Source organism: Corvus kubaryi, unplaced genomic scaffold (genome assembly GCF_017639235.1).
Source record: "Corvus kubaryi isolate FWS band 111438036 unplaced genomic scaffold, C.kubaryi_AGA036_p1.0 37284, whole genome shotgun sequence".
NCBI classification, from domain to species: Eukaryota; Metazoa; Chordata; class Aves; order Passeriformes; family Corvidae; genus Corvus; species Corvus kubaryi.
Genome location: NW_024581088.1, coordinates 3,799,951 through 3,823,679, shown reverse-complemented (window position 1 = coordinate 3,823,679; position 23,729 = coordinate 3,799,951). Strand labels below are relative to the sequence as shown.

General features: G+C 43.1%; 1 protein-coding gene across 2 annotated transcripts in view; it reads right to left on the bottom strand.

Moving 5' to 3' along the window:
- Positions 1–21,137, bottom strand: part of ANKFY1 (ankyrin repeat and FYVE domain containing 1) — a 31,768-nt gene extending 10,631 nt beyond the window's left edge. The window contains exons 1-15 of one of the 2 annotated variants that reach the window (XM_042025944.1): positions 21,032–21,137; positions 16,129–16,321; positions 14,490–14,608; positions 12,044–12,179; positions 10,483–10,606; positions 9,161–9,310; positions 8,504–8,669; positions 6,253–6,457; positions 5,437–5,505; positions 4,489–4,688; positions 3,973–4,070; positions 3,369–3,594; positions 2,328–2,426; positions 1,797–1,950; positions 715–883 (exon numbers count right to left, since the gene is read on the bottom strand). In XM_042025944.1, the coding sequence (XP_041881878.1) occupies positions 715–883; positions 1,797–1,950; positions 2,328–2,426; positions 3,369–3,594; positions 3,973–4,070; positions 4,489–4,688; positions 5,437–5,505; positions 6,253–6,457; positions 8,504–8,669; positions 9,161–9,310; positions 10,483–10,606; positions 12,044–12,179; positions 14,490–14,608; positions 16,129–16,321; positions 21,032–21,041 (2,118 nt within the window). In that variant the 5' untranslated portion in view covers positions 21,042–21,137. Of the gene's footprint in view, positions 1–714; positions 884–1,796; positions 1,951–2,327; positions 2,427–3,368; positions 3,595–3,972; positions 4,071–4,488; positions 4,689–5,436; positions 5,506–6,252; positions 6,458–8,503; positions 8,670–9,160; positions 9,311–10,482; positions 10,607–12,043; positions 12,180–14,489; positions 14,609–16,128; positions 16,322–19,799; positions 20,503–21,031 lie in introns of those variants that run through there. The other variant, XM_042025943.1, reaches the window with a different exon arrangement.
- Positions 21,138–23,729: the final 2,592 nt, after the last annotated feature.

Genomic DNA, 23,729 nt, shown 5'->3' with positions numbered 1-23,729 from the left:
CTTGAGCAATGTGGCACTTAAGACTTGTTCCACTCCACTTTACAAACTATTTACAAGGTTTAAACATGAGTAGTTAAGAGTGTTGACTCCATAAATGTTCTTATCCAATACCAGCACAGTCAAGAACAGTTACAAGATGTATTTCTCAGGTCACAAGCAGAGTTTTTAAATAGTTGTCTCTAGCAGACAACTGGACAAAGCAAAGTAACTTCCTTATGAAAAAGACACAAGGAGGTCTACATGTATCTCCTAGGAAATCTCCTGCTGTATCACCCATGCCTGAAAGTAAACAGTCTTTAAAGTAAATATAAGCTTTTAAAGGCCTTCTTGGTTCAACTTTAAGATGCAATAAAAAGCAACGTATACACTAAAGCATAAAATGAGTATTCAGTTTTATTCAGAAAGCTGATCATTACACAAGTCGTGTATGCTACAGACTGATCTAAGCAGATACCTACTCCTTCCAGATCAAGAATCCAGACAGCATATTCTACGTTTTTATTAAAGTGGCTGCAAGATATTTGGTTATGCAGACTACAGTATTTATAAGATTCCTGCAGTAAAGAGGAATTTGTGGTGAAGAAAAAGACCTCCAGAAATTAGTAATATTGGACAAGTCTGTTCTCTTCATGCATTGAGTTTGTTTTTGCTGATGAAGCCTTTTTTTGCTAGCAAGATGAAAAAAAGTGAGACTAAACCAACTGACAGTCTTACCAGAGTTGATGCAATATCTTCCAGGTTGTTTTCCAAGGCAAGCCATAAGGGAGGATTTCCCTTCTCATCCGGCACAGACATGTCTGCTCCCCTGGTACAAATGGCATCCACCACAAGTGGGAGCTGGTTTTGGATGGCCAGCTGTAGGGCTGTCTCTCCATCCTGGGTCCTGCAGCAGGGACACTTGCAAGTGTTACAGGTGCATCATAAAGTTCAGCTACAGCACTTTATTGGGAAAGCCAAGAATTATCTCCTCTTGTATGTATTTTTGCTGTGGTAAGACCATCACAAACACACCATGTATTTCATCACAGCTCTGCAGTCTACCTTTCTTCCTCCCTTCACTTCTAGCAAGTGATTGATTTCTAAAGTTGGAAAAACAAGTTAGTGTTCTTAGCTCAGAGACACTCAATTCCTTCAGTGCAGCCATTATTTGCACAGAGTTCCTTCCAAGCCAGCCTGCTGCCACAGAAGCAAACAGCTTTGTCTGCAACGTGGCAACACTTCAAGCAACAGTCAAATACCAACTGTTAAAAAGTTGAAGTTAGCACAGCAGCATTAGGCAGTTTGTACCCATGACATTCATTACAGTACAGCTCGCCAAATTTAACAGACAGCCTGTCAGTCATGTAAGCAGACAAATGTTCTGTTAAGTCTAATATCAAGTTGTCTAGGAGATACTGAGGAGGGAAGTTTATCAGACTCCTGTTGCTGGATCTATATCTAATATATTTTAGATAGTAGCAAACATGCAGCTCTAACAAGCTGGCAAATGGATGAGACAAGAGAAGTTCAGTGCCTCTAGGCCTGTCTCTAGGACTTCAGTCTCCTACAGAGGATGCTGTTTTACCTAGAATTAAGTAGCACCTCCCTCTGCAGCCTCAAGAGGAGGTACTGACCAATGGAGCTATACATAGGTCCAAGTTAACATATGTAATCCCTCAGCCATAACTAGTGCCACAGAACAGTGCCAAACTGTGTAAATCACAAACTGAAACAAATCTCAAGCCATTATACAAAGGCAGTCACCACCTGCTCCTAGATACATATGCAGGTAAGTGCTGTATCAGTTAGGATCTTACCTGACATTTATATCTGCCTGATGCTCCAGCAGGAAGAGGGCACTCTTACTGTCCTGTCTCTGGATTGCCATGTGTAGGAGCGTCTGTCCGTCTGACATGGTGTCATTGATGGATGCCCCAGATCCAAGCAGCTGAGCTGCTATTGTGTGCATGCCTGAACAGTTCAAACTCGTTAGTATTTTACCTTCCATTCTATAAAACGGAAACACTGAGACTAACAGAACCGAGTTAACGTGCACAGACAATACAGTGATCTGATATGAAAGCTGCTAGGGAGTTCACACAAGAAGAATTCCACAGAACTGCAAGTACAGTTCTGGGCAGAAGCTGTAGGACTAGAAATCTTTCACTAAGTCATATGTGAACACGAATTTTAAAAGATGAAGAACCATCTAAAGCTCTCCTTGACAACTCCTCCCTAGCAGCACAAGCCAGAACATGAACACACACCTGCTGTTTTATCTTTAAGAAAATCTTGTTCACATCATAGCTTCCCTATCATTGTAAAGTCTCATCTTGAAGGGCACATACCTGTCCAAAGAGCCAATCCCAGCACAGTCTGGTCTCTTGAGTCCTTTAGACTAAAGTCAGGAATAATTTGCAAGTTGTTGGTAGCATGAAGAGCATTAGCTACAAAAAAGCATAAGGAATTAGGGCATTCCTGTACTTGACCTGCAGTCACAGACTGAAAGCTGCAGCAGTAATGTCACATTTTGTAGAAGGTTGTTCCTTTAGCAGTCAGTTTTTAAGATCTGACAAAGTACCTTCAGCTTCCCTGATGTGACACTGCTTAGCATTCAGACAATATTGCCACTACTGCCTAATCTTAACACATATACTAAGAAAAATTCAGTTTTCTAGCTAAGAGGCTTAACCTGTCCCTTTCTACCTGCAATTCCAAATATACAAAGCATATACAAAGCTCTGAGAATGAAGAATGGAGGCTCCACAATAGAGCAGCAGCATCCCTCCTTCTCCATTTCCTGGGATGGACAATATCTACCCCAGTTCACCTAACTCCTTCTAAATCCCACTTATGGTAGGAGACAAAATTGGCCCTGCTTCGGCTGTCAAACTCCCATCCTGCTGCTAGAAAGAAGCTGACTAGTAGGATTAAATGAACTCATCTGCTGATATTTGAGCACTCACGTTTCAACTCTACTATCATTACCAGCATTGCTCTGTATAAAGTCCTCTTACTAAGGAGTTGAGGTAGGCAGAAGTCTCACCACAGAAAGATGCCTTTATCCAAAATTGATTCCAGCATTCACCTGAGGCAAATGCTTTAAAGCGATCTCAGTTGTACAGCTAGAACAGAACCTGAGACTAACTGTTCAAGCCCATTATCTGCAGTGGAGAATTTACAAACACGCACAGACAAAATAATTTTCTAGTTTTAACAAGCAGATGATTGGAGTTTAAGACTACTTAGCCAGTCTTATTAATTGCTATGCTTAAATACTGTTTACAGGAAGACATGCTTTCTCAGTAGTTTGTCAAAACACAACTTGGATCCCATCCTGACACACCAATTCACAGCAGCATCAACAGTCTGGACCAGCAAACACCTACCTTTTTGTTCTAGGATGACTGACACTACATCTGGGTGATTGTAAGCAATAGCCATGTGAAGGGGGGTTTGCAGGTGAACATTCTCTGCTGATGGAGGAGCAGATGCATCCTTCTGCCCAAGAGCCGCTTCTGCCGTCTGGATGTTGGGATTGGCTCCTTGCTGCAGGAGCTCTGCTGTCAGATTTGCTAGGCCGTGCCTGCAGGCTGTGTGTAGTGGGGTTTCTCCCTTTAATAAACAGGGTGCTGGGTTAACAGCTTGAGACATGAAGAGAAGCAGCTTTTAAATTATTAAAACTACAAGAGCTGGTGTAAAGAGTTTCACTCTTAGAAGCTGAAGCTCATTAGGAGTTCCAAACTACATGAGTTAGCTTTTACTAAGGATTTTATTACACCAGGCACTGCAGTAAGTGCTAAAAGCATGTTAACAACTGGTGATTCTGCAAGAACAGTGCCACAAGAATGCAAGTGATCGCTAGTAAATAACTGAAAATATGCAAAGGTTCACAATGTGCTCCAACTTGCTTTAAGCTAGCTACAAGAGATCTCTGCTATCTTATTTCTGAAGAGAAGTAAGGAAACTTTCAGACTAAGTGTCTGCTTTTACCCATTTGTTTTGGTGGTTGACTTTTGCTCCATGAGTTGCTAGGAAGAGAGAAGCTGCCTCATTTCCTGCACCAGCTGCTCTCTGAAGTAAGCAGTTTCCTACAGAAAAACCATGAACACTGTTAGAGTGCTACTCCAACCACACTGATAGTAAGTCTGCTAACACCTTCCCCACTACCTTACAACATTACACTTTGAAGCCAACAAGGAAAACCCTAGGTACTAGCAGTCCCCTTCCAACACTGGACTGTCACATGCACTTTAATTTAGTGATTACACATCTTGAAAGTGTAAAGAGGATATTAGAATCTGGCAATGACTCCATATGTTCTGTCACTTCCTGCAAGTCCAGCTCAGCTTGGGACTGTCAGTGTGCCAGCTGTGGGTAAAGCAACTACCACCTACCATTTATTATGGAGAAAATGCTGCTGAAACCTCATCCAGCTCCTCCAAGTGCAGTCAGCATCAAGCAATTAACTTACAAGCCTTCCACCTACAAAGAAATACTCTGTTTTACCTGTTACTGTGTCTGGAGCATCTGTATTGCTGCCTCGCTGGATCAACCTTGCTGCAAAACTGTTCTCATCAAATGAGGTTCCATTCACAACAGGGGCATCCTCGAAAGGGTTCACAGACTGATCAGATGATACAGTGATATACTGGACTGCAAGCCACAGAGCTGTGCTTCCTTCATGATCCTTCAGCTCCAAGTCTAGTCTAAAAATAAAGAGTTAGAGTCCCCAATTTATACCTTAAAAAGTGGTTCCCCAACACAGCTTAAGTTTCAAGTGTCTGAACAGCTGTACTAGTTCATCTCATACATCCCTGACAACTTTTGCTTGCCAAGAAGCCTACTGTAGCTCCAGTTACTTCAGAGAATTTGTGAATACTCTAAAACAAGCACAGCACCTTTCAATGACTACTAGATTCAAGCTCACTGCTCCTAGGGAAGTGTAGAATCCCTGGTAGATTTGGGCTCCCACTAAGTGTAACGAAGAGGCAAATCCCCTTGAGTAAGCTGTGTACAAGAACTGCAAATTCAGCTGCAATCAAACAGAGTCAAAGGAAGTGTTCTGCTTCACCACCCTAAGAAGTCACCGGTGTCAGCTTTAAGCAGAACCCAAGCTGAACTCAAGAACATACTGAGATATTTCAAGAGTCTTACTACTCCTTTTAACTCCACTACAAGTCAAGCTTCCTACATTACCTCACCTTTGAAATTATTTCAGTCTCTTTGAAAAGCACAGAGATGCAATTTGCTGCTTCTTTACAGTAGAGCAAAATCTTACATGGCTTCTGACATGGTTTTAGCATCTTCACTTATGCACAGCCTTTACACTTCTGCATCCAAAGTTATTACTAGTCTTATTGTAAGGCAAAAAGGCACAGAAGAGTTGTTAAACCAGTTTCCGTATCTTCACTATACAGGTAACCTCAGTGTATTTTACATTCAAGTGAGACTTACTGCTTGCATTGCAGGAGCTGACTGAACACAGGCTCATTCCTGACCACAATGGACACATGTAATGGGGTCCTGTAATTGCAGCAAAGAACAGTTACAGCAGGAATAAGCAAGGCACTTCAGACTTTGGCCCCAGTCACCAACACACCCCTAGGGAACCATGGGCTTAACTTTCATCTCTGCTTAAAGGAGAAAGGCACAAGCACTTCTTTTAAGAAAGAGAAATCTAAACTTTTAGTGAACATGATTCCAATTAATTTGGTAGTAAGGAACTCATTAATGTAAGAAGTAACTTTACAGGAAGAAGTACAATAGCCTCACCTGTCAGAACTGTGCAGCTGATATATCCCAAGTCTTCTATATTATTTTATGAACTTGCTTGCCAGCCCAACCTAACCTGTGAAAAAGCTTACAGGCCCTACACTTCAGATAAACAAACTGCAGAAACTGGCGATTTTTGAGAACATTTTAGTTTCCCTGACAGCTTCAGGTATATTATTTGTCATCTTAGTTAGCTTTTACCATTCAATGATTCAATAAAGGCAATTTAACTGTGTACCATGTGTTCTAACACTATCAACTCACCCCAGCTTTCTGTAGATGGGCTACATTTAATTGGCCGTGAAGGGTACCATTCAGCCTGCACAACTTTCTACTTTGAGTGCTACCAACTGGTCTCAAACCAGGTAAATGAATTCCTGGTTCCAGTATCAGCTGTACTTTGCTGAAAGACCTGAAGAGGTTCTTAGGAGGCTGCATCTGATCACCACAGCATTGTCTGTTACACTTGTAGCAGACTTTACATCCCACAGCATTTACCTGCCTTTGTTGTCCTGCATGTTTGGATTGGCTCCTGCCTGCAGGAGGGACTGTGCGATCTGTGCCATCTCTGCCATGACATCCGGCGAGTGCTTCTTGGGGCTGTACGATGCCACAAGGTGCAGAGGAGTCTCCTGGTCTCCCAGTGTAGCAGCATTCACACGGGCGCCATTTTTAATGAGAAAGTTTGCAGCAAATTTATCTCCTTTTGTGAAACAAAACCAAGTTATTAATGGATATATGTACCCTATATGTTTTATACTCCAGGAAATGGATACACGTGACTTCAATCCATACCATACACTCATTCCAACACAAGTGTCTGCTCCTAAAATGCCCCAGCAACAGGCAACTTCAACAGTGCTTCACTGCAAAGTCAGGATTAAAACACTTCACAGCAAACCCTTTGAAGAAGTGTTTTGCCCACAGGTTACCTGTGACTCAAGTTCTCACACCAGCTTATTGTTATAGTGATACTGACTTTGCTCATTCCTCTATCAAGATAAATCCATTGTTCCTTTAATAAAACATTGGACAAACTGTGATACTAAACATACAAGTATTTTTTGAACAAAAGGTACTATTCCAAGGCATTAGTCAAAAGTTTCCAGTTCAAGTTAGCCTGTTGAGTCTTACTACATAAACAGGAATAACACAGCCTTTGCTCTTGGAAATTCAGACCCTCATATATATACAGGGTAAGGGCTCCAGCAGTGCAGACCCACCATGCACAGCATTCCCAAGAACTCCTTGAGAGCTTCTCAGGAGTCAGAACTTAGACCCACTTTCACATATGAAACCTTGTACTTGAAACACCAATATGCAAAGAGTAACTTCAGGAAAATACTGGCTGCCCTTGCTTCAAAGGCTATTTTGCATAGACATATTCACATTTTGCTTGGCCTGAATGCAAGAGTGGAGAACAAAGAACAGTGTTTTAAATCCATATTGCTGGATTATCTCTATCAACAAAAACAAAAGTCCCATTCTGATCTCCATAGATGACATTCCCCCACTTTTCAGTGATTGTAAGTAGTAAGAATCATGTGGCAAGTGCAGACAATTTGCTTTAGCTCCATTTCCAGAACATGTGATTGTTAACTGTGATTAATTCACTGAAGTTGTGGTTACTGAAAAGCAAGTGTTCATTCTCAGAGCTCTAGATCAGACTGAAAGCAGACATTAGAACTAGGGACAAATGCCAGTATTAAGTATGAAGAACAGCCTGCTGCAATTTTTCCAGTGTTTTATATGGCTGCAGCCATCACAACACTGACCTATGCCTACAGTGTCTCCTACTCCCGTGGCTGAAGTCTCACTCACAGGATCAGAAGCCAGCATTACCCTGTTTAGACATGTAGGAGATGAATTTAAATTTTGTGAGTTTAAAATTCAGCTCCCAACTTCTTCCTTTACTTCTAGGGGTCCGAGACAGTTTGCTGGTAAAAATAAACTTATGCTTGGCTTTCTGGAAGAGAGCTGCCAAAGACACTGCAGAAATAACAAGCAGCACAAGGTGTTCGCTGCAGATTTTTACCACACTTTGACCACAGGCCAAGATGCTGCTGATCCAAAGCCTTCAGAGTACTGTGGCCATGGCAACCAGAACCTGCTGTGCTCCAATTCTCATAAGATGCATTTTCCACTCTAAGGTGGGGAACAGCTCAATATAATCATGTAGTTGTACTCAGACACCACTCTGGTAACTGCACTGGAGCTTTGGAAATATTCAGACTGGACAGTCCAGGTACCACCACCTGCTCCTCATCTTCTTTCAGTCAGATTTTCCTGTTCTGAAACTGCTATGCAGTGGCAAGGACCCTTACTGTTAACCATATTTCAAAGAAGCATATGCTGCATTCAACCCAAGTCTAGGAAAGGACTTCTTCTTTGTGACCTTTATTTTGTCGTGCTCAATTCAACTATTTGTCAGAAAGAATACTGTTAAATTAGAATATTCCCAGTGTCTCCCTAGATTTCTTCCTTTAGCAGGCAATGTTCTACTAGATTGCACCTGGATGTCACATAGCATAAGTTTGCCCAGCCAGCAAACTGGCTCTCAGATTTCAAATAATAGTCTGTTTGCTCTTACGTCTTAAAAAAAAAAAAAGAAACAGGACAAAGTTTATACTTCACTACAATTTTCTAACTGCAGTGTCACTACAACATGACACAGGAACAGACTTGGAAATATGTATTCCACACTGGGAACAACTGGAAGTTAACAAAGCTTCATATCACATCTCCTTACCTCTCTGGATGGCTTTATGGAGCAGACTCCAGCCTGTCTTGTCTGCCCTATCTACATCAGCCTTGTGGTTGACCAGTGTAGTTGCAATACTCTCCAATCTTTGGGCCAGGGCTAGATCCAGAGCAAGATCTCCATTGTGATCCAATTCATTGAGCTTCCCAGGAAGCTACAACACAAATACAGCCAACTGACATTACAAGTACTTGAATAACTCTTCCTTGCCTCTTGTTGGGAGACAACTTATTTGCTAGTTGTTTAGAGTTTTCATCCAAGCAGAACAAATACCTGTTACTTCAGCTTTCAACAGAAAAGTTGTCCAAGGAAATGATTCTTACTGAACAGCCACGAAGCAGCAAAGTTGGCTATTATAACCATTCAGCTTTAAATGTACATAGCAATATCAGGTAATGGATTTTATTAGATATATTCTGTTGCATGAAGATGTTTTTAAGTGTTACAAATCACTTCTAAATTATGTCTTCATGGAGCTACTGCTAGATAGACCTCCATTACCTACACAGAAGTAGCTGTGGCAATGCTGAACATGCAAATAAGAATTAGTGAGAAAAATCACTAACGAGTTTCGGACTGGTACTTAGGAGCTAGTTACTTGAAACACCAAATTGTAGAAGATAGATCAAGTCAGTCTCACTATACCTGTGAATCCATTTCAATAAGATACAAGAAGACTACATCTTCTCTCTCAACTTTAATGGCCTTATGCAAAGGATATTCTGTCTTTGACTTGAACATTTTATACAATAGCTGAGCACTCATGCTGCTGAAGTCTTCTTTACGCAAGTCATCCTAGAAGCAATAAAAAAGAGAAGGGTAAGCAATACTCCTGTTATATTTATAGACAAGGCATTGTACAATGTAATTTTGAAGTTCACAAAACAAGTTCAGTTAGAAGTTCCATTTTGATAACATTTTGGCAGGAAAAATCCCAGATGGTCTTTTAAGATTAGGAAGAAACAATCAGGAAGCTTTATATCTTACATTTTAATTTCAAGATCAGTTAGTGAAATTTTTCTTCCTTTTTGTCTACAGATATGGAAAACTAGCATTTTACCAGACACTATGGTGGATTAACATCTAGTCTTTAAAATAATCCTCTACTGACTTATTCTTAACTTTGCCAAAAAGTCCTACAACTACTGAAGACTGATTCATAAAATTATGAATAAAAGTAAACAGAATCTTCGGAATAAGAAGGCCTTCGGTCTCAGTTAGTGCTCATTTGACTAAACAGAAGCAACTTCATTTCCATGTAGAGCTGAGCATCAAAAGTTAGGAGTCAAGAAGAAAGTTGAGTTAAAACTGCTGACCCAAAGGTTCAGACATAATAATCTTTTTTTATGTATTAACATATCGAAACACTTCCCTTTGCCTTAGCATTAGCCAGAGAAAGAAACATCCACATCTAGAGTATGCATTTTAGATTTAGAATAATCTGAAGCCCCCCCCGCCCCAAGTTTACTGTTGACAAGTCTTATTTTAAAGGCTAACTCATTACTCAGTTAATCCAACTTTCTTCAAAATAAGAGATCAGAGCAAGTGAAACTTCCAAGCTGGTTGCAAGACCGGCTGCCTCTCCCTCCATTACAGAAGATAAATTTCCCTGGCTTCCATGAATTATTTTTAGAAGTAAAAGCAGGCCTGGGATTTGTGATCTGTATAGACAGAGACCAACTATGGATGAACTTCTAAACACTTTGGAGTCCAGATTTGATAAACAACCCTCTTGCTTATTAGAACACAGTCCCTTCTATTTGGGTCATGTTTAGGAAACTAAGACACTTTGTACAGTGAAGTATTTCCAATGAACAGAACAAGTTACTCCCCCCTACCAAGACATTCTCAAGACAATTGACCAACTAACTGAGGTTAGACAGTGTGGTAAGGTAAGCAAAATTCTACTATTACATTCCTATGATGTCCAAACATTTTTTGTCTTGCCTCCTTGTGCCAGAACTCACCCAGTGGCTAGCAATAATCTCAGCACAGTAGTTGAGGAGTGTGCTGGCACTGAGCTCCTCGGCAGTCTGATAGAAACGGATGCAGTTCCTGACATTAACGAGTGACATAACTCCTTTTTCACATCTGTCAAAACAGGAAAGCCAGTGTCAATAACCAAAAAGCTTCACTTAATCACTCTCCCATGCTATAATAGAGTCCTAAGACTCCTTTCTACAGATACCAGTAGAATATAGCAGGGACTTGCTTTAATAAGGCTAAACTGCATAAACATACTTTTGTCAGAAGTCCTAGAAGACTTCTTCCGTAAGAGCAGACTTCTATCAGAGCCCACCTAGCCAAGGTCCATAATAACACCACACTGCAGCAGTCTGCAAGTAGAGATCCATCCCAGTTCTCCCAAGGGCACAAACTGCAGTTCATTCACTACCATGAAGTAGGGAAGATGTGTATCTCTACAAGTACAACAGTGATCACAAGCAGGGGTTGTAGAGGTTGGATATTAGGAAAAATGTCTTCACTGAAAGGGTGGTCAGGCACTGGCACAGCCGCCCCGGGCAGTGGTGGAGTCACCATCTGTGCAGGGATTTAACAGGTGTGTAGATGTGGCACCTGGGGACATGGTTAATGATGGACTTGGCAGTGCTGGGCTGCTGACCACTCTATCTTAGTGGTCTTCTCCAGCTTAAACAATTCCATTATTCAGTGATTCTGTAACTACAAAAACATCTCATAATTATGAATGGCATCCTACACATCGACCAGCCAACTGCTAAGTTCACACTACAACATGAGGGCAGCTTTTGGGCTGGTACAAGGCTTGAAGCAGTTTTAGCACTGGCCTTACAGATTTCAGCTTCTCTGGTCAGAACACTTGACAGCAATTTAATTGCTTCATGTTGAAGGCATACAAATCATAGATTATGAATGTACTGCTACAGATACCCCTTGGGCAAAGGATTATTCAATTAAAGGGTACTTTGACTAAATTCAAGGCTTTGAAGTTGTACAAACTTGACGAGGTTTCAATTTGTACATTCAGGCTTCTCACTAACTCCAAATGGTTTAGAACACTCTGTAATTCAATATAACAACCTAGCCCCTAATACCATGGTGTAATCACAGTCTCAGAACGTGAAAGCATTGTACATTAACCCTATTTCTGAAGAAAGGTTGCACAAGATGCACAGAAGTTACAAAACTTTCACCTGTGCCACTTTAATACCAAGCTAATTGCCATTGACTTCCTAGCATTCTCTAACAATTCCTTTCTTGCAACTCTCCTGAACCTGACGCTATTCTACTATCTCCTCTCAACACCAGATTAGGGTTATTAGTTTGACTGGGAGAAGAACTGCAAAGTAAACATAAAACTTATGAGAAATCTGCTACAGTTTAACTGTAGCACAATGCTTCATTTCCCCTGATAAACTGAATGTCATGTTGTATTATTAAAAGCTCAAGACTTTGAAAAAAGTATAATTTTATCCAATTGCCAGCAGCTATCATCTTATTTCTGTTCAAACAAGGTTTAAGAGTTCAGGTATATTTACTAAGACCCACCTTTCCCTAAGCAGCTGGAGCTGAAATTTATTAGCTAATTTCATAAGCTCCGTCAAGAAGATATCATCTTCTCTTAGCTCAAGTTCATCTGTGTAGATCCACCGCAGCATTGCCATGGTTACCTCTGGGTCAGCATCTGGTACAGGGAGCAACAGGATTAATAAAGTACCTAAAAGCAATCACCTATCCTAGTAGTTGCTCTTCCTTTGACTTCTGAAAGTCACAGCTACCATAAAAAGATGGTCTTGTTTTGAAACTGTACTTAGTTCAAAATGTTGAAACTGGTCAGAAGTTGAATAACAATGCTGGCACCAAGCAGGAAAACCTTCTTACTCTGGGACACTGCAGAATGCAGGGAGCTATCTGCTACACCCACGTTGCATATTTAGGGACCAGTGATGCCCCTTATGCTCCTTGGTCCCTCACATATGGCCAAATGCACACCCACATCTGACAAGAACAATCTCCCTTTTTGATTTAACAGCCATATGTTATGAACCGCTGCATTCCAACAAAGGTATTTACACCTTGTTACACTTTGGTAGTGACTACAAAGCACTTCAAACTGCTGGCAGCCACTTTTAGGAAAAGTGTAGAAGAGCCAGTTCAAGGAGCTGGTTATATTTCAGGTGTTTACAAGACTGATCACAAACTGATGTTTTTATGCAGTGGGAATAAAACGGAAAATCACACCATGGGACACTACTCAAGCCCAGTGGCCAAGGACCTTTGTCACCTACTCACAATTAAAATGACAATCCATCTTACAAGGATGTAGGTAAGAATAACTTCAGGAGATCAGATCAACAACAGAAATACCATTCATTTAAAAAATTAACCTTAGTCCTTTGAGCTGTTTTGTTTTTCTAAAAAAAATTTAATTTAAAAACCTTAGACACCAGAATACCCATCCTAAAACATCTCCTTTAGATGGAGGGTTGGCCCAGATTATCTGCAGAGTAGCAGCAGTACTTGGCATGCAGACTGCCTCCTAGGAATCACAAGGTTTTAGTAAGACAAGTATTTTTTGCCAAACTTGAAGCAATCAGAAAACCTACTTGAGATGTACTATCAGCTCTGCCTTGGCAGAGGTAAGAGTGCATTTTCTCCCTCTCAGTAAGAGAACATGTGTTCATCTCTTTCTACTCTTTTAAAGATTAGAAAATTCTACAGATTACACGAACTCTAAAAACACTCAATCTCAAATGCTGCCTGCATTCTGAAGATAAGATTCAAGCAATCTTAGCTTGCAAGTTCTTAAGAGAACCTCTTAAGAAAACCATTTCCAGGGAACAGCTTGTTGCTTGCTCCAGCTACTTCATGAGGTAATCCTTGTGCCATTTATCAAATTTATTAAAAAATCAGTAATTCAATTTTACAGTGGAAAGTATCATTTACTAGCACACATTCAAGTAGTGTTTGCATTGTTAAACATGTAAGACGGCAGTTACATTTGACATTCTCAGACTAGCTTAGACATGGAGCTAGAAACACTTCGGACTGCCACTTGGAATGACACTCCAAGTAACATAAGAGCTTTTTAGTAATAGCTTTTGTTAGCATAGCAGTTTCAAAACTCCTTGGCATCTGTTTTCTTGTGCCTGCAGAAAGATCCACAAATCATGTTGCACGGAAGCCCACGCTGCTCATAAAACCAGCTTGCTGTGACTTGCTACTTTCCAGTTTGTTTGTACTTAGAATTCATGATAAGATTAAGTGCAGAAAGTGAAGCCAGTGCTTAATATTCAACATGCCAGTCAGCAAGCCTGCTTAACTTCATACCTGGTTTTATTGCTCACAAATTAATTGTATAAGGCTGTCCTACACTGTTAAGTACAGAAAAGCCTGTTGAGAGTTCAATCTGCAGAAACACTGCTCAGTGTAAGTACATGCAAGAAATAGCTACAGCAAACCAAAATGCTCATGTAGAAGACGGTCTTTTGGAAAACTTCTCTTCCTCACCTGTTTTACAAAGGTATCAAAGTGCCAAAGCAAACAATTCCAATAACACATCAGTACTTGCATTCACTTCCCACACACACTGTGTTAACAAGCAGCAAGGTATTTCCATGACACGCTTCAGAGAAATTATGCACACTACCTCAAAAAGCCCTGTCCTTCCTCACAAAGGAAGAAGTCAAGCTCCTCCATATAGATTTGTTTTTCATTACGTTTAGTTGACTCTAGAAAAGACAAACAGGCCACCAATCTCAACCCCTGTTTGTTAAAGAGAAAGAAGGCAGGTTATTGACTTAACTACCCCTAGCACACAGTTCACAAGCTCACTACCACTTTTCAGAACGAGAGCTCCATAATCAACAGATTAAGCACCACTTTGAGTGGACAGCACTAGACTGAAAGGCACTTAAGCAACCTTCTCCCAACAGGCCCTTTCACAAGTCACCCTAAAGACAATGAGGCATCACATTACTCAGCAGTGACTGACCTGACAGATCCAGCTCCTCTGTTGAGGCAAGGCTGGCAAGACTCCATGTATCACTGCGTGCAGCCAAGACAAATTTGTGAGCTCTGATGTGCCTGTCCCCAACCTTTATCTTCAGATCACTGATAGGAGAAAAAAGCACAAACACGTATTATGCAGACTTCCCCTGCACTTAGGTATGTATAGATTCAGCATCTCCACAGTATCTATGTCATGATATCCACGATTTTGGTTCAAGTTGTTTGGGACGTTAAAACACAATTGGTTAAGTAAAACATGTTGTCAAATGGCAATCCATATTTTTCTAGGGAGAAATGCAGTGAGTCATTAATACTTCAAGTACTTGGTTGGGTTTGGGTTTTTTTACCATTTCAGAATAAACAGCAAGAGAATTATTGTGGAAGTTAGGAAAAGCCACCAATCTTGAAGTTAAATATTTATGTCACAGTGTCCATACTAATACTGTCAGCTAAGCACCAACGCTTTCAGGCAAGACCAGCAAGAGAACAACACTGTTTGACAGTAGTCTGAGTGCAAGGCAGAATCCCCAGCTCCCCGGAGACCAGCTGTCAACAACACCCATTTCATCCTGACCGTTTATACCAGGTTATCCACTGCAGTTAGAAAATACCTGACCTGCTCTTTTTGAAGTCCCATGGCTTGCAAATGTTCTGACTGTGTAGGTGTGCTTTCCAGACCATTTTCCAAATCAAAGTACTGCTATAAACTACAGCACAACACCGAGATATTACTTAATGAAACCTGCACTGGGACCTGCTACCTTTCTCATTCTGTGATGTGTAGGCCCTTTTAGACAACTATTCTATGCATTTAAAGCTAAGAAGCTGAACAGAAATAAAGTGCTGCAACTCTTCTGACATACACTATCTATCAAATCTTTTACCCAGCAGGCTACAGTAAATTCTTGCAGGCACAGAGCCTTTTCTCAGGGAGGCTCATGAAGAGATGCTGGTGCAAGGAAATTTTAACTAAAATAGATTTTCCCTTACATGACTAAACTTCTTTACTATATTGGCACTGCTTTCAGTAACAGCAAAGAAATTGATAAATATCACAATAGTCTCAGAACTGAATCAGCTCAGAGATCTAGAATACGGAAAGGATCCTTAGTATGCCTACAGAAAACATTAACCATAACTTTGTGTTGAGATTCAAAAATACAGTGCATCACTAAGTCACATACATCACCAATACAACCAGACAAGCCAAATTAATCAGGCTTCTACACACACCACTGGAATACAGAACTGAAAATGTTTTAAGGACAAAGCCTTTCAAGAAAGGAACAGTTTTTCAGACACACTGTGTAATTAATCCATCAACTAAGTATGGTCCAGGTCAAAACTCCTTCTGTTCAAAGGGAGCTTTGCTGCTGACAGTGAGCATTGTCAGTTTTCTCTGAACTTGTCTGAGAAACAAACTTCTGCTTAAAGCTCTCGATTCAAGAACTGGATACAGAATGTCACTTGATTTTAGCATGCTCTTCCATCTACAGCTGCAACTCAGGACGCTATTCACACCAGGCAGCGAAGAATTTTCCTCGTCTAAGACCAGGACCTAGTGCAGTCAATAAAATCAAAGGTTCCTGGAATTCCCCTTTCCCCAGAGGGGGATTCCTTACCTGTACTGCTCCTGCTGATAGAGTTCAGCTACAATGGTGAGAAGTCGACTGATGAAGGTGTCGCTGGCATTGCCCTGGTTGGACTCCACAGCCAGAAGGTTGCACCTCCTTTCTGTATCAACAAGTTTCTTCTGCAGCTTCACATACTCCTGGCGGAGGAGCATCAGATGCTTTTCCAGCTTGGCCACCTCCTCTGCAAGGCACACAGTGTTACTACAAGGTTGAGACATGCACACCTTTTTCTGGCATCTGAGGATAACTTAAACCCTCAGATTACACATGTAGTTTAATTACACAACACTCCAAGGACAGCCTCTCCTCTTCCACATACTAGAGCATCTCACCCCCTGTATTAAACCTTCAATTTTATATCATTTTCATAAACACATTGAAAAATCATAACACAGTCACAGAAGTCACTTACAAAGAAAGTTCTGAATTTTGTAAATTTACAGGAATGCCGTAAAGCTCCTAAAGCCATGGGAGTCCATTTCTGTGGAAATTGTAGTTGGGGTAGAGGACTAAGTCTCTGGTTCTTACCCATATTTTCAGCATTAGGTAAGATGCTATTTGACTTGACAGCTGATACTTAAACCACAAGTGAGCAGGTTGCTGATGTACCATATCTACCTCAGAGTATTTAACTGACTGTTTAGAACTCCTCAACCTGTCAGCTAAGAAACTCCCCAAAAAATGGCCACAGTGGAAAACAGATTGTCCCCAGAATCTACGTGCTAAAGGCCAGTCAAAAATATATAAAACTACTTCCTGCTGACACACACACTCCTCCATTGGAGGCCCTCCACTGACAAGGCATCACATATGGAGTCAAGTCCATGGTGGCTATTTCAGTTCAGAAGCAGCAAAGCAACAGCACCTGGGAATCTGAGCCTTGAACAGGTACTTCCATCCATTGCAGAACTCACTTTTCCACCACACTTAACTGGTTACTCCATAACATGCTGGGGTAAGTTGTTCACTGAACTCAACCCAGGCCACCTCTAAGAAAAACCTCTACACTTCACTGCTGGAAGGAAACATCTGTACAGCTGTTTAAAACCAATCCAACTTATGGGTCCTTATTTGTGGATTAGTTGCAAAAACTATATGTTTGCTATTAATCACAGTTCTTTATTATTTTCCCCCCACCACTACGTTGATTTTTCAAGTAAGGCCAAATCCCAAACCAGTCCTAAAATAAGAGGGGGCAGGGAGGATAAATTTGTAAGCTAACCAGTGATTTTAGGTGGGAAAGTTCCTACAAGATTACTCCCTACCAGTTAAGAATTCATACTTCGACGACTTTTCTCAAATATTTACTAAATGTCACTAGTCCAAACAATGAGAAACTGAGCTCTGTTGATCAGTGTTTTCTTCTTGCTTCTGTAGAAAGTTCAACAGCACAGCTGACCTTGGCTTTGCTCTGACACAGGTCCCCAGGGCAGAGCATCAGTCTCTGGCTCTGCTGCAGACAGAACACCTTGTTTAGCCTGTCCTCTACAGACCTGGCAGCAAATGCTTCCTCATAAGTCTTTTAACTTAACAACTATTGTAATGGATAAATAAAAGGCAACATATCCCATTTTATTTTTCAGTTAATACTACTTAAGCACGTTTGGCAGGTACTTCCTTCAACAGCCTTTTCGTTAGCTTCATCCTTTGAAATTTCATAGATACCCTCTCCTTTGGGATACCTGTCTTTTTCTACTGAAATGTACTCTGATTTCAGAATTGTGCCATCAGCACCACAGCAAGCCTCAAGGAGGGTTTGAAATCCTGCTGTGGTCAGTCTCTCTATCTGAAGATGAATGCAGTTTTGGTGTTCCCAGAACTAGAAGGACATGTCCCTTGAACAACTACTCCTTCCTCATTTCTCCATGAGGAGAGTGTTGGGAGGGCACAAAGCAAATCCTACTGTTACAGCAGGGAGAGCAGGAGTCTGACAGGAGCCCAGAGTGAAAGACACTGAGAACTGCACCAAAAATTAGTGTATGAACAGCACCACTGTTCATCCAGTGAGATTTTTAGAGGCCATACAAATTCAAATGCTAGGAATAAGCAGCTGCCTAACGAAGCTCATTGCATGCACCACCTTACAGAAATACTGCATCTTCCAGTCAAACCATGGGAGTGTGAAGGTGGGAATAAAGAATCCGTACCAGAGGTAACATGGTAAATACGGTCATTTTACCAAAGTCAGCTCATTGGCTCCAAATTAGCCTGAAATCACTAGGATACAATGCAGAACTGCCTTGAACTCCCAAACAGCAGTAGCTGAAGCTTTGTGCGTGATCCACAATCCAGCTTGTTACTGTTGCTTTCAGGGCAATCCCAGACAATCCCTACCAGCAGTGAAAGTACCTCAAAGAACCGAAGCTTTGAGAACTCTTGTTTTCAGATTGACACCATATGCTTCCTGCAAATTCAGCGAGAAGGACTGATGGGTATTTGCTTACTGTGCCAGTTACAAGAATTGTAAAGGAAAGTTTCTCTTATTCTACGTGACAACCTGCACAGATGTTGGGTAGCAGCTACACTTGACGACGGTATTTGATCTTACAGCACATTTCAAATGCACATTCAAGAGAGTTCTCAATGTCCAGTTAATAAACATCTACAGCACAAGGGCAAAGTCTCAGTTTTCCCTGTGAAGTGCTCACTTAAAGAGTGAGCAAATAAAATGCACAATTACTGCAGGCACACACACACACACTCTTAATGCACACACTTAATGACCATCCTTGCCTCAAGACACTGAAAGTACAGGCTTAGTAAGATACCAGTAAGCCTCTGGCTAAACATCAATCCAAATGCCTCAGCCAGGTTCAGCAGAGAGGAAAATACAAAATGCCTCTCCTTCTAAGCCACAGTCCAGGTAAATAAGAGCAGTGTTTGTTAACAGCTTTCTGGCAGGTCGATCAGCATCTCACAAACTGGCAGAAGTTTATACTCCATATCAAAGACATTGAAGAGGATTTCAGGAAAGGCTACTGCTATTTTCTTACAGGAGAAGGCACAGAAGTACTTGAGAGCAAACAGATAGCTGAATGCAAGTAGGGAGGCAACAGGCAATGAGAGACAGATAACACATATCAAACACCAGAGGGTCTAGTGAAACCCATCACACAGCCCATCCCACCCATCCAAAGCAGTCCCAGAAACCATACAGACAGACTTTTTTTACTTATGAAGTGGACCTGGGTGAAGTATTTCAGAAAACCAAATTACTTCCTTATCCGCTCCACACTCTGACCCTTATCACCCCAAGGCTGTACAAGTCACTGCTTTCTTGCTCCTCCTCACTTTTGATCTTTACCCTGCCACCACCCCAAAATTCTACAGCTACTGCTTCTTTACACTCAAGCATTGATCCAACAATTCTTACCCATGCCTGCTTGTAAACCTCTGGAATTAGCAGTACAGAACCCAGAAATTAGAAATGCCAACTTGGCTCTTGTCTTACTAAGCTGTTCAGTCAATTTGCAGGTAGCAATTGCAATAAATCTGATTCAGGATTTTTGTAGAAGAGGCAACACTTCCTTATGAGAAAAAGCACTTGGCTTCTGAGCAAATAACCACAATTTGATAAGCTCCCCTCCTTAATAGGCCTTCACTTTTCAGCTGACTCAACCGTAGCTCTTAACTAGAGAAGTGAGGCTGCAGGTTGGTACCTTGTTTGCAGGGACAAAATGAGCCCCTCTTCCAAGACATCCCAAGGAACCGAGGAGGGTGACAACAACTCCAGCTTGCTATTCCTGTTCACACAGGATCATTCACTGGTCATGTGCTTTCTTCAGCCAAAAGATCAGAGAATTACTTAAGCTGGGGAAGAATCTCTGAGAAGTATAGATTGTATGAAACAGGGCTTGTATTAACTGCTGGTTAATTCTGCAGAGGAGGACCCTGAGTCAGAGCCTCACATCCTTGAGGGTCTGACTGGGGAAAGTTTCACTGCCTGAAGCCAACCTGGACATCTAAAGCCCTCCAGAACCGGGTCACCAAGGCTTAAAAGCAAGCATAAAAGGCTGGTCAGCTAAATATGAAGCAGTGGTATTTCAGCACACACGAAGTCAGGCATTGCTCTAGGGATTGATCAATCCAGCTTGACTGCAGCATCCTCTGAGGTGATGCATGCCAGTCCATCAGCATCTGTTCCATCTTAAGTCAATATTCTACAAGTGTTCCTAAAATTTCATCACTGTCCAAGAGCTGGACTTCAAGAGTTGAAGGCTGTGCTTTCGCAACTCTAACTTTATTTCCTTTGTAACTTTGAGCATTTAGCTCCGTTTGCCGACTCCGTTTTCTCCGAGAACAAAAAAGAGGAAGCTTGTCCTGCAGAAATGAGTAGAACTGTAAAAATCCAAGCGTCCCTTCAAATCGCATTAGGTTAAACGGTGTCACGTACAGTCTTCAAGCAACACAGCAGCACTCCAGGAACTCTGCAGATCTCACCTGAGCCTGACAAAAGGACTCAGCACAAGTGACCGGGAGGCTGCAGCACAGGCTCCCCGCGGCGACTCGGGCAGGGCAGGCCGGGATGAGCCCCCGGACGGCGCCGGGATGAGCCCCACGGGACGGGCGGGAGCCCCCTGCGGCCCCGCCTGACCCACGGCCTGCGGGGAGAGGTCGGCGGGACGTCCTGGCCGGCTCCCACCGCCCACAGCAACCCCAAGCCCCCTCCTGAGGGGCAAAGCCGCCCGCGCCAGGCCGGCCCCACCCGGGGGTGTCCGCCCGCGGCCCCCGCCATCTCCCGCTCACCTCGGGGGCGACCTGCCCCACCCACCGCGAGCAGGGCCGAGCCCGTCCCGCACGGAGGAGCGGCGGGAGCCGCACACTGCAATGCCCCGGGAGCGGCGGAGTCCCCCGGCCCCGCCCGGCCCCTCACCCGGGCTCCCCCCCTCACCTTCCGCCATGTTGGCTCCGGCACCGCAGCTCTCGCGAGACCGCCGCGCTCTGGCGCTGGGGCCGGCGGCGGCTCTCGCGAGAGCCGCGCGACAGCGCCCACACCGGCCGCGGCGCTGGGGCGGCCCGTCTCACTCCGCGTTATCCCGCCTTCTCCCGCGTTATCCCGCCTTCTCCCGCTTTATCCCCGGCTCCTCCCCGCCTCTCCGCTGCCACCGACAGCCGGCTGGCGGCACGGCACAGCCCCGCCCCCCCGGCAGTGGGCAGCCGGGTGTAGCCGCCTCCGGGATGCGCTTCCCACGTGGAGGACTCGCCCGGTGATCCCGGTGATCCCGTCCGGAGCGCTGGGCTGGCGGTGAACAGCAAGGCGCCGACTGGCACGGCTGGGGAACGCTGGAAAAAAACCGCCCAGCACCGGGGGAAACGCACCTGTGCATCGAGCGCCGTCCCGCGCCGCCCTGAGCCCGGAAAGCACCTTCTGCCCGGCCAGTGCCCGCACGGCTGCAGAGCCACAGCGACGGTGTTCGGGGCACGGGCGCTCCTCCGCGCGCTGTGCTCACTGTAGCATCGTCACTTCAATTCCTGCTTTTGTTTCAGAGCCAACAATCCTGGACACTGGATCGGTGCCCCCTGGACACTGGATTGGTGCCCGGTGGGTGACAAGTGGTTGCGAGTCGACAGGCAATGGCCAAGTACCAGTAAACAGGATCGTTTTCGCAGCCATGTATACAACACAGCTGCCGCCTCGGCTGCTGTCGTTGCTCATCATCGCTCCTGCTTAGGTGCAACAGAAATGCCAAATACTCGATGCTGGTCCAACAGCAAATGTTTTGCTTGCTTTAAGGAGCAACTTTCAATTAAACGTTTGAAGACTTCATGCACAGTATTGTTTTACAGACATAATTTTTTCTGGACTCTGCCATGAAGTGACCTTTGAAAAGTTGCTCTGCATATTTATTTTGGTGTTGGATTAAACAGCAAATACAGAGCTAGGCCCGGGAGAGCCACAGACTGTAGTTTTCTAGACATACCATGAAACAACCTGTCTCATTTTGCACAGCTCGATGACAGCGGTGTATGGCTTTGCTGCGTAGCAATTACCCCACTGCTCATGGTGCTATTGATCCTCTTGAGGAACTGCGAGGAAACAGTTACTGCTCCTTGATCAGATTTAGTTTAATTTCTTACTAACATCAGAGATCAGATTTCAAACTACTGCTATGTTTTGTATCAAGGGAATTGTAGTCTCTGAGGAATTGCCTGGGCAGGAAGCTGTTGTATGACAGTCTCTCTAAACCCCAACCAGCCTCTGATTTAGTTTAGAATCCCTCGTGCTGCTTCTGAAGGGCCTTGTGTTGCTGCTCTGTGTGCAGTGATGGCACTGCACCAAGAGCAGTGCACCAGATGGTACAGGCGCAGTGGAGTCCACCCCCCATCAGCCTACCAAAGCCCAAAATACACTTCTAATCACTTCAGAATTTATGTGCTCTGCTTATTGATCATCCAGTTTCAGTGTTTCCAGGCACTGCAGCAGAAGGAATTTTAGAGTGACAGCTGACAGCCTTTCTGAGTTTTAGAGATCTTCTCTGGTGCAGCATGGAGAAATAGAAAAAATGAATTAAGATGGCCACACTAGTTAGACATCATTCATATTTGATGCTTTTCCTTTTCCCCCAGTGATGCAGTGATATCTGGAATGCAGGGCAAACCATGTTGGGGCAAAAATCAGCTCAAACCCTCAGCCAGGGTAACAAACGCCTGGAGAAGCTACAGTGTTAACTGAGCATCCAGGATGCCAACAGCCTGCACAAATCAAACCAGATATAAGGCCTTGCTACAAGGAAAACTGAGGAATGCTAGTTTACTGCCTTGTTCACCAAGAATCCTCATACTACTTGTCAATACTGCAGCTCCTCAGTGGTGTTCCCATCTGATTGTATCAGTAACAGCTTTCCACCAGCGCCCCTTTCAGTGTGGGGCAGGAACAAACAAAAAGCCAACTGTAAGCACAGAAAGTGAAATAGGCCATTTCCTTGCCTGCCAGAGGATTCCTACAACCTGGACACTTGGCATCAGACCCTGAGCTGCCTCTTTCATTCAGTCACTGGGCATTAGCATACCTGCAGCTTGTAGATCTTAGCAGTATCCCATGGTAACGCTCCTCCCTGGGGAATATCTGGGTCAGGTGGGATCACAAACCATCTTGGGTAAGCCAAATATATATTTGAATTTACAAAGAGGGGAATGAGTAGTGCTGTGGAATTCTCATTTCTTCCATAGCACTGAGGCAAGACAAACAGTTCCAGGCCTACCCCCTAAAGAAAAACAAGCAGCAATTCTGGAGAGCAGAGAAGTAAAACTTTTAACTATTTTGTGAAGTTACAGGTGAGTCTGTGGTGAACTGTGTGTTATTTAGGAAGACAAAAGAAGAGACCACTGTTGAACTTGCTGAAAACAGCAAGTACCTTGAATTGCTTCAGTTCTAGATACACTCGTGGAAATCAAAAAGGAAGCGCAGCCTGTGGGGGAATAAGTCCATTGCTAGATTGAGGAAGAACAGCTTTCTTCCAGTGTTTTCTTTAATGGAAAGAATGACACCATGCCACTGAAATTCTGCACAGTCCCAACTTTTAAGTGGCAGTCAGCTGGTGGGATAGAAACCTGCTCTGAAGACCTTTTGGACAAGTGCTCCAACAGGA